The sequence below is a fragment of the Chiloscyllium punctatum genome, chromosome 12, assembly GCF_047496795.1.
Source record: "Chiloscyllium punctatum isolate Juve2018m chromosome 12, sChiPun1.3, whole genome shotgun sequence".
NCBI classification, from domain to species: domain Eukaryota; kingdom Metazoa; phylum Chordata; class Chondrichthyes; order Orectolobiformes; family Hemiscylliidae; genus Chiloscyllium; species Chiloscyllium punctatum.
The window spans coordinates 48,821,079-48,831,279 of record NC_092750.1 but is presented as its reverse complement, the minus strand read 5'-3'; the positions used below and the strand labels follow the sequence as shown (position 1 = coordinate 48,831,279).

Genomic DNA, 10,201 nt, shown 5'->3' with positions numbered 1-10,201 from the left:
GAGGTATGTGATGATTCTACCCCGATGACCATCACCATGACAGCTGCACTGAATTTTAAGCAACTATCTGCTTCCAAAGTTCCACTGGGGAATTGAAGGATCTCTGAAATCTCAAACCATCCATTTATAAAGACTGTTACTGAGGTAATTTTTATCGATCTCACCACTTTATTTTATTTCCCTGTGACATGGTCTGTGCTGTAGTCCAGGCAGTATTGCTATGAGAGTTGTTATCCCAAAAGGCTTTTATTTCTACTTTCTCCAGCTATCAATAGCCCAAGGCAGTTCTAATATTGCATTAGCCCAAATTTTATTTATTAAAGCGAAGTACACCCCAAAAATTACTAGAAAAATCTTACCCATACATATTTACAATTTCAGGTGCATTTATATGGACTTACATTCCCTTTATCAGGACTTGTCCCGTGATCAGCCTGGTCCATCTCAATTTCTCATCATTAATCAATTAATCTTCTCCTAAGCTAGCTAAATTATTACTGTGAGGCAAACTGCTTTCTACACTTCCTACAATAAGAGGTTCTACATTTCACATTCTTGACACTGTCCAGTCTCCAGAAAATAATCAGTTGGATCGCGGGTAAACATCACAAACCTGCTATGCTTTCCATGATGGTTTGGTCAATTAACTGATTAAGACTCACTGTGTTTCCCTGAAAAAATGCTGTTCACTTGCCTTTAATGAACTTTGATAAGAAATTTTAAGCTCTTTGGCTGTGATGTGATCAAGTCAACTGCATGAGATTTACAATTCCATGATAATTAAAATTCAATTCTCTGATTGTTTTAAAGGAAACTTCAGTTTTTCTTGAGTTACGGTGACAGTTTGGTTCATTACTGCTTTACTTATGAGGCTTGATGTAAACAAACACCTACGTTCCTTTAGCCTCACTTTAGGAACTTATGGCCTTTCTAATTATTAGGTCATCATTGAGTTTTCTCTTTCTCATTTCATTCTAATTTAATTTAATCTTGGCTGACCCAGAAAATTGTAGCTTAACATTAACATCAGTCAGTTGCAAGGAGCTATAGACTGTACCCAAGTTGCACTGAGGGTGCCACATCATAATTAACAGACTGCATTAATAAAAAAAGAGCTCCATTCAGTCAATATCCAAGTCTTCTGTGGTCATCAGTTCATATTTTAGAAGTCTGCACCAAGTACTCTGCAGCTGCCATGACACTTGTATTGTTGAGAACTCTTCCATTCGTGCTTCATCTCAGATGCATGATGTCTTACAAGGATGGCTGATGGGAGACAAGAGCTACACTCTGTAACTATGTCTGATGTTTCTGTTATGCAACTGTAGTGACTGCAATAAAAAAGTTAAATATTACCAGGGGATTAGAATCTCATCAGGTCAGGTGACTACCTCCAAGCCAATTGGTCACAACCAATGTACTGTGCACTGGTAAATAAAAGGTGACTTGATGACAAGTTACCAGCCTCTGTTCAGTTACTTCAGTGGGAATGGAAGAAAACAGGATGTGCCTGAAGAATATTTGTTGGCAACAGTCATCTTGGAGTTGGGGGTAAGCATTTCTGGCATCAAGCCTTTATTTGGGAAGCTTGACTCGTTTGATCCTGCTGCTGAAGATTGGGCCCAGTATTTTGAAAAAAGTGATTTTTGTTTCAGGCAAATGGCATCGGAGCAGACGAAAAGCAATAAGTAATTCTTCTGACTTGTTGCAAACGTGCAGCACTTTCAGTTAGAAGGGGTTTAACTTTCCCAGAGGCACCAGACACTAAAATCTTCCAAGAGTTGTTGGAGTTGGTTAAGGAGTATTACGACCCCAAACCTCCTGTAATTGAGGGGATGTTATCAGTTTTATTCAGCTATTTGAGAGAAGGGGGAATCCACATCAGGATTTTTGATGAGTTTGAGATGACTGGCAGAGGTAACTCTGAAAAAGATGCTAGCAAGAAGTTATATCTGGTGGCCAGAGGGTTGGATGATGACATAACTGCATTGGTGGAGTAGTGCCCAGAGTGCCAACAAGTACAAAAATCGCCACCAGCGGCGTTTACACAATCGTGGAAATGGCTGGGTAAACCCTGGACTCGGTCGCATGTCAACTATGCTGGTCCTTTGATGGGCTTAATGTTCCTGGTCATTGTGGATACCCATTCAAAGTGGTTGGACATGCGTAAAGTTTGTTCAGCAAACTCAGGGATGACGATTGAGAAGCTGCGAGGATCGTTCACGTTACACTCTCTCCCAGAAGTATTGATCACGGACAATGGGGATCATTTACCAACAGCGAATTCAAATATTTCCTAAAGCTAAATGACATTTGGAATATTAGGTCTGCTCCATACCATCCATTGTCCAATGCTCTGACAGAGAGAGCAGTCCAAACATTGAAGGCAGTTTAAAGAAGTAGCCTACAGTGTCACTTGATAGAAGCTGTCCCGTTTCCTGTTCAATTATAGGACCACTTGCAACAATATGATAGCTCCAGCAGTTTGCTGATGGGGAGAAAATTCCACACCAGGTTAATCCTGATAGTTCCAGAGAGGGTGAAACGGCAGCAGAAACACCATTGTCAGCCACATGCCTCCTCTAAGTGAGAGAGATAATTTAATTCAAGGATGAAGTTTAGTGCCAGAACCATGGAAATGGCCTTGGATGGGTACAAGGTGAGGATAATCCAAGATCAGGTCCCTTCATTTACAAAGTTCAGGTAGGTGATACAGTCCTGAACAAATGTATGGATCACCTGAAAGCTTTTACCTCACAGGAGCAAAACATACCTGTCCGCTCAGAACAGCCAGAAGGCCTGTCGGAAACCATAGGTTCTCGTCCTCTGTGTGGTGTCGAAGAAACCTCAGAGTCTGAAATGGGTGAAGTCTTGATACCATTACCACCAAAAGAAAAGGAAACTCTCCTGAGATGTTCTGGATGCAAAAAAGAGATGACGGTCCAGTACATGCTGCCTGTGTCAGAGTCTGAGTCAGGTGTGAAAACATCACAAGAAAAGCGATGTTTAAAAAAAAAGAAAAAGAAGAAAAAAGAAAAAGAAAATACAACCAGGAGACCACCGGGTGGTGGGGATCCCCAGTGGAGGGCTCTCGACACGGGAGTCCTCCCCCTTTCTCTCGGGGATCTGGGGTGGAGGGTGCTGCACGCAGCAGTCCCCTCCAACCGCAGATTGCGGTGGTTCACGGACTCCCAGCCCAACTGCTTGTTCTGTGGCGCTGTGGAGTCTGTGGACCATATATATATTGGGTGTGGGCATTTGCACTCCCTTTTTGATTTTCTCAAAAACCTCCTCCTCTGCTTTTGGTTGCACTTCAGTCCCACGCTCCTGATCTTCGGGCACCCGGTACAGAGAAGGGAGGGCAGGTCTGAAGACCTCCTCGTGGGTCTGCTCCTGGGCCTGGCAAAACTGGCCATCAACAGGTCCAGGCAGCGGGCCATGGAGGGGGTCGTTAGGGCCGACTGCCTGCCCCTCTTCCGTGGTTACGTTAGAGCCCGGATGTCCTTGGAGAAGGAGCACGCGGTGTCCACCAACACCCTGGAGTTGTTCAGGGAGAGGTGGGTGCCACAGGGAGTGGGGTGCATTATTTCCCCCTCCAACTCTATTTTGATTTAGTCCCTACCCTCCCCTTCACTGTTTTGATCACACAGCATTACCCTTTGATGTGAAAGGCAGTGCTTGTCACTGGCTACCCGGGTGTTTTCCTATCTTCCTGGTGGTGGAAATTGAATAAAGATTCGTGCACTTTGTGTCTTTCACTGTGTCTCACACCTGCACACACACACCGTGGGTGCTGGGGAAAATATAAGCACTACCGCGGTTTGGCGGTAGCGTGGGGGTTAATTAAAAAATACAACCAGGAGATGCCCTCCAACACTATTTGATTTAATCCCTACCCTTCCCTTTGCTTTTTTTGATCATGCAACATTGCCCTTTGATGAGAAGGGCATTGCTTGTCACTGGCCACTCTGGTGTTTCCTTTCTGGTGGTGGAAATTGAATAAAGATTTGTACACCTGTTGTCTTTCACTGTGTCTCACACCGGACATATACAACATGGGTGCTGGGAAGAAAAAAATTAAAAACAGAAAAAGAAAAGGAAAAACAATACAACCAGGAGATTAGAATCCCCTCGGTTCCTGGGACTGACTCTGAGCTGGCTGGTCATGGGGTGAGCTAACCATTTGGATATAAAATTAGCTTGAAGGTAGGAGGACTGCTTTTCAGACTGGAGGCCTGTGACCAGTGGTTTGCTGCAAGGATCAGTGCTGGATCCATTGCTTTTTGTCAAATATATAAATGGTTTGGATGTGAACATAAGAAGTATGGTTAGTAAGTTTGCAGATGACACCAAAATTGGAGGTATAGTCGACAGCAAAGAAGGGTACCTTAGAATACAACAGGACCATGATCAGATGGGCTGATGGGCCAAGGACTGGCAGATGGCATTTAATTTAGATAAATGTGAAGTGCTGCATTTTGGAAAGGCAAATCAGTGCAGAACTTATGCACTTACTGGTAAGGTCCTGGGGAATGTTGCTGAACAAAGAGACCTTGGGTACAGATAGACAGGATAGTGAAGAGGGTGTTTGGTGCTTGCCTTTATTGGTCAGTGCACTGAGTATAGGAGTTGGGAAGTCATGTTGCAGCTGTATAGGACTTTGGTTAAGCCATTATTGGAATACTGAGTTCAATTCTAGTCTCCCTGTTGTGAAATTTGAAATGGTTCAGAAAAGATTTACAAGGATGTTGCCCAGATTGGAGGGGTTGAGCTATAGGGAGAAGCTGATGCCCTAACATCAACCTAATCTTACTTTCATATCATTGTTCCTACCTGAGTGCGGGAGGTCCCAAAGTATAGCAGCAGTGGTAAAATATGGTCAAGTTAGAGTAAGACAATATTAAAAAGTGTTTAATGATCTTGCTACTGCTCAGAAATTATCTACACTTGCCAAGAATATATTGTATTCATACTACCCACTTACATAATATTGAAAAGCCATTAATTTGATTACTGTGAATGTCTTGAAGGCCGCTGGTGCTCTTTACATATCTAGTCTTCACCTGTGAACCTTACATCACAATAAACATGCATTCACTCTGTTGAAAAATTAATATAACAAATAATTTGTAGAATATCTCTGGCTGCACTCCTATTATGACAGCAGATCATTGTGTCAACTGTGGTTCATGTGTATACAATGTAAGTTTGGGTTTCTGAATTTTGAATTTTGAATTGGTAACCATGAATTTTCTGTGTATTTGAATTTAATAATTAACTTGTAAGCATTTGTGTAGCCATGTGATATATTTTGAAAGCAATGTTCAAGGTCTGGCTTTAGATTTTGTCCATTACTAATGGTCTTCTGTTTATTTAGATTGGTTTGTGACTCAGAATGGTAAATAATGGGGTTCCAATGTTTATTAGAGAGTTCAATGTTTATTTAAGTTCAAGGGAAATGCCCTCGGTGAGAGGGGAAGATGCTTAATTTCATTTTTGATTTTGCGTGGGGCTATGCAGTGAAGCATTTGGAATAGAATGGTTATGTAGACAAGTGTAGAAGGGAGGGATATATAATGAACTACAGTGAAGAGTTAGTGTTATTTCCAAATTAGAAGAGTTCTAAACGGAATCTGATTTAATCCAACAATAACATCAACTGGGATCATACATAAGAACATCATTCTCTGAATACTCTTTTTTTAAAGGAGAAACTAGCACATGATAACAGAGAGAGATTGGTGCACTACTGCCCCACAGCCTCCCCACAAAATCTTCAACCCCTCATTCTCAGAGAAGAAAGTTTTTTTTTAGATTAAGAGGGAGAGGATCTTATGAATTGAGGAAGTGAAAGAGGTAGGCAAGTTCGAACTATAGGGTTGTAATGGCATCTGTTCCTTCCCTTCTCATCCGAATATATCATTATCATCTTTCAGCAAATCGAAATCGGGAAACTCTCCTGCCATTCTTTTAAATAAAAGAAACATTTTAATCTTTGTGTTTTTTCTATTGATATCCATGGAGGGGAAGAAGAAAAATAATAAAAACCAAAAGAACTGCGGATTCTGGAAACCAGAAGCAAAAACATGAATTGCTCGAAAAGCTTAGCAGGTTTGACAGCATTTGTGGAGAGAAATCAAAGTTAATGTTTCGTGTTTAGTGACCCTTCCTCAGAACTGATGAAAATTATCCCTCTTTGCTTGCAATCATAACTGAAAGACAAGTGAATTAGAGGGGACTACAGAGTAAGATGGCACATGGAAAGAAACATAGATCACAAGTGAGCAGTAGCATTGGCAATGAGCCCATGAGGAATATCCATAGACATTGTCCCTTGGCTGAAGAATCTCCAAGTATTACAGATCTCTTGAAAGTTTCAGTTTTTAATTGGGTAGTGGTATATTTCTTGTTTTCTGCTCTTCAGGTTGCACTTCTTCATTCTAATTCCTCATTTTCCTATCCAAGCCCTGATTCAGAACTTCAGTCTTGCTATCCTCCTGAATGCCTTCTCTCATTCTAGCTCCAGACCTGTGACCAAACCCATGCTCTGCTGCCTACTGTGGCCCCATCTCAATCCTGCCCCATCTGATCTTCCATGCTTTCCCCATATCATTACACTTTGCTTCCCTCTGTTCTATCATTGACTTGCTTCAGTCATCTTATCTAAAGCTAAATTAATCGCTGGCCTTGATACTTTACCAAATACTTATGCAGCTTGTGTTACACAAATATTTGTATTCCAGGTTTATTAGCTGGATCTGTTTTTTTTTCAATTATAATCCCATTACATATTCTACTCTTCCTTGCTCCTTGTTCTTTTACCTGATTGACATGCATTCTCTTTGGCTTTTTAATTTCATTGCTTCATTGTCTGCTGTCGCCAGGAATTACCGTACACTCCTAATTACCCTTGAAAAGGCAGTTGTGAGCGTCCTCCTCAAACCATTGTGGGGGACAGTATATAGTACTGGGGAATCACAGTGCTGTTAAGTAGGATCTTGACTCATTAACAAGGACTGAATGGAGTTTGAATTGGAGTTCTGTCAACTAGGTGGTGGAGAATGGATTTGAAGGTGCTTTGGACCAATTACTACATCTGAAGCCATGTGTGCGGGTGGGGGAGTGACGGTGGTGGATAGTCACTGCCACATCTTGAAAGTCAACTCTTCTGGCCATGTTTGGACAAAGGTAACTTTATTTCCTTATGCCCCTCCCCTTTCTCCACATCCACCTTTGTCTTTGCGATTCTTGTCTCTTTCTCCCCTGGCCCTTTCCCTCTCACACCTCCTTTATCCCGTCAAATCTTTCTTTTCATTCTCTCCTCTTCCTCCCTCTGCACTCCTCTCACTATTCCTGTTCTCCTCCTCGTCACTCCTCTCCATTCCTCACCCTCCTCCAATCTCATCAACACCCCCCTCAACCTTGTCTTCCTGATCGTCCTTCCCTTTCATTCCCCCAACCCCGTCCTTAATCTCTCTCTAACACAGTCCCCCTTCCTCCGCCTATCTCACAGTTCCTCACTGGCTCAACTTCTTCCTCCTCTCCTTCGCCCTGTCTCTCCTGCCCTTTCCCCTGTTCTGTTCCTCCGTCCGTCCGTCCGTCCTTCCCTCCCTCCTCCTCTGTTCGCTCCCCGCATCCTCAGTGTTCGCCGCAGCTCTGGCGGAGCTGTGTGGGCGCTCGGAGTAGCTGCACAGTGGAGCTTCCTCACTGACCATCGCTGGCAAGACTGCGGGAGGGGCTCGGCCAGGTACAGCAGGGCAGCCGGCGGGGCTGCTTCACTGAGTTGTTGCTTCGATCCATTGGGTCCTGCCCTATTTTACTGTGGATGTCTTTAGTTAATTTTGCAAGCTGAAATTTCTAATGGGGAAATTATGGCTAAAAATGCCCTGATAGTTGCTGACTTTTTTTTTGGAATAATTCTTTGCTATCTCAGCTATGTAACGGTGAGGTAAATATCCCAGTGGGAAAACAGTACATTTGCTTTCTTGTTGACAGACAGTAGGTGACAGCTCCCATTAATGTTCTGGATCTCTTGAGGTTCAGGTTATGTATCGTTTATATTTATAAATAGATGTAAATAACAGTTTTGACAGTGAATTGAGAGATGCAGTTTTTCAGTGCTGTATATTGTAAATGTGAAAATAGAACTTACCACAAGTATGCTGAAGAATAAACCTCAGATTCAACTTAAAAGTTACCAGATAGCATACAGCCAAGTAACTGGGGTAAAATGTGCTTTAATTCAGCTTTCATGTTTTGTCAATGACGAAGAAGGTTCTGAAGTTGAAACAAAAGTTATGGAGTTCTCAAAATAGTTTTGTTAATGAATATTTTTTATTTCTGTTGAATAAAGGAATCTTGCCATACAGCACCAAATGAAGGTTAAATGCTCCTTCTTTTGTAGATATTTGGATCAAGATGGACGGAGAGGGATCAAACCTCCCAGAAAACCAGGACACTGACAGTAAGTTTTAATATTGACCCAAGTCACACAAAGGCTGCTGAATTTTGATCGAAAGAATAAATGTTTACCATGCACATTAAATTTTAAAAGAGCAAAAAATGTGGGAACAAGTTTGTGTTTTGATCCTGCGCTTTTCCAGCAACACATTTTCAGCTCTGATCTCCAGCATCTGCAGTCCTCACTTTCTCCCGACTGAGTAAACTTTGATCCTACTGAGTAAACAGTTTAGGTATCACGAGTAGATATTTATGTGAGTTTGCACTGAGTAGTAATAGATATTGCAACAGCAAAAGTTAGACTGTGAATAACAATTGCATTCAAGTGAGCAACTTACAGGTTATTTCCCTCTTAGTACTTTGAAAAGATGATAACATTCACAAAGGAAGCAAAGAAGGAAAAGCTACAGAAACCTACACAATATTTCTTTTCATTTCTTTTCAATCAAATGCTATTATGTTTACAAGCTGTAAGTTCATTATATGTTGCATGAGTTTTACATTTCCTTTACTGTAAATCTTATAAATCTTCTTATTCAATATCTGATATGTATTAAATATATATGGATTGAATTTTATGACCACCCTACATACACAGATATATGAAAGTGGGGGGCACATGTGCTATCATTATTTGTTGCTAACCTGCTACCTTCCCACCCAAACCCAGTCTTTGCCACATTTTATGGGGTAGCAGGTGAGCCATCAAACAGCTCATCTGCAATTAGGCCTGATGGTCTAAAGCAGACAATTAACTGCCACGTTCATTCTGCTTCGACTGCCCTTTTGTGGTCTGCAGGTGAAGATGGGCACAGGGAACAGCCTGACGGCTTGGACTGCATGGACTGGTGACAGGCAGAAAGAATGTGTCTCATTTAGGGTTTCCTTATGTACCTGTTTTTGGGATGATCCAAATATTGCACATTCCCTTTTGACATATTGTTTGTTTTTGTTTCGAAAGATATAATGCATAGTATGCAGAAAATGTTACAGCACAAGGAAATGACTGAACTACATAATTACATAATCAAGACAAATTAAGTATTGTATTTTTAATTTTTGTAGCTATTTTGTGCACCACATTAACCAAGTGTTAACGTATGCAAAACAGTGGTAACAGCAGGCAATTGACGTGGTAAATGATCCCAAAACAAATGGATTAGATTTAACTCTACAGCCATGCAGAGTTTTGACTCGTGGGCAATTAAACAGCTCATAAGAGGTGAAGGTTCCACAAATAAACCTCATCTAGTACATCAGTTCAAAAGATAATGCTGAAAGATTTGTATCCTTCTTCAACCAGAAGTGCAAAGCGGATTGTTTATCTCAGTCCTTCTTCCTCCTGAACTCCCCACCCATCTCTAATCTTTAATCACTCTATTCACACTATAATATCAAGAAAAAACTGAAAGCATTGGATACTGCAAAATGTTATGGACCCTGACCACATTCTGGCAATAGTCTGAAAGAGTTGTGCTTCAGACTAGATGTGTGATAGCCAAGCTGTTCCAGTACAGCTGCAATACTGATGTCTACAATGCAATGTGAAAAATTGCCCTAGTATATTGTTCACAAAAAGCAGGACAAATCCAACCTGGTCAGTTACTGCCCTGTCAACAAAGTTATGTATGATCAAGCCAGCCAGCCAGTCAGAGAGATCATTGATGTATTACCCTCACAGTATCCAAAGTTTGTATTGAACGCAACATGTTGCAGTGTTCAATCTGAAAAGATACCTCTT

General features: G+C 41.5%; 1 protein-coding gene across 9 annotated transcripts in view; it reads left to right on the top strand.

Annotated features, from left to right (window-relative positions):
* Positions 1 to 1,465: 1,465 nt before the first annotated feature.
* LOC140483845 (myoD family inhibitor domain-containing protein-like) overlaps positions 1,466 to 10,201 on the top strand; it is a 97,161-nt gene continuing 88,425 nt past the window's right edge. For 4 of the 9 annotated variants that reach the window (XM_072582554.1, XM_072582545.1, XM_072582550.1 and 1 more), the window contains exons 1-2: positions 7,251 to 7,747; positions 8,405 to 8,464. In XM_072582554.1, coding sequence (XP_072438655.1) covers positions 8,419 to 8,464 — 46 coding nt within the window. In that variant the 5' untranslated portion in view covers positions 7,251 to 7,747; positions 8,405 to 8,418. Of the gene's footprint in view, positions 1,552 to 7,112; positions 7,189 to 7,250; positions 7,748 to 7,785; positions 7,949 to 8,353; positions 8,465 to 10,201 lie in introns of those variants that run through there. The other 5 variants (XM_072582546.1, XM_072582552.1, XM_072582551.1 and 2 more) reach the window with 4 other exon arrangements.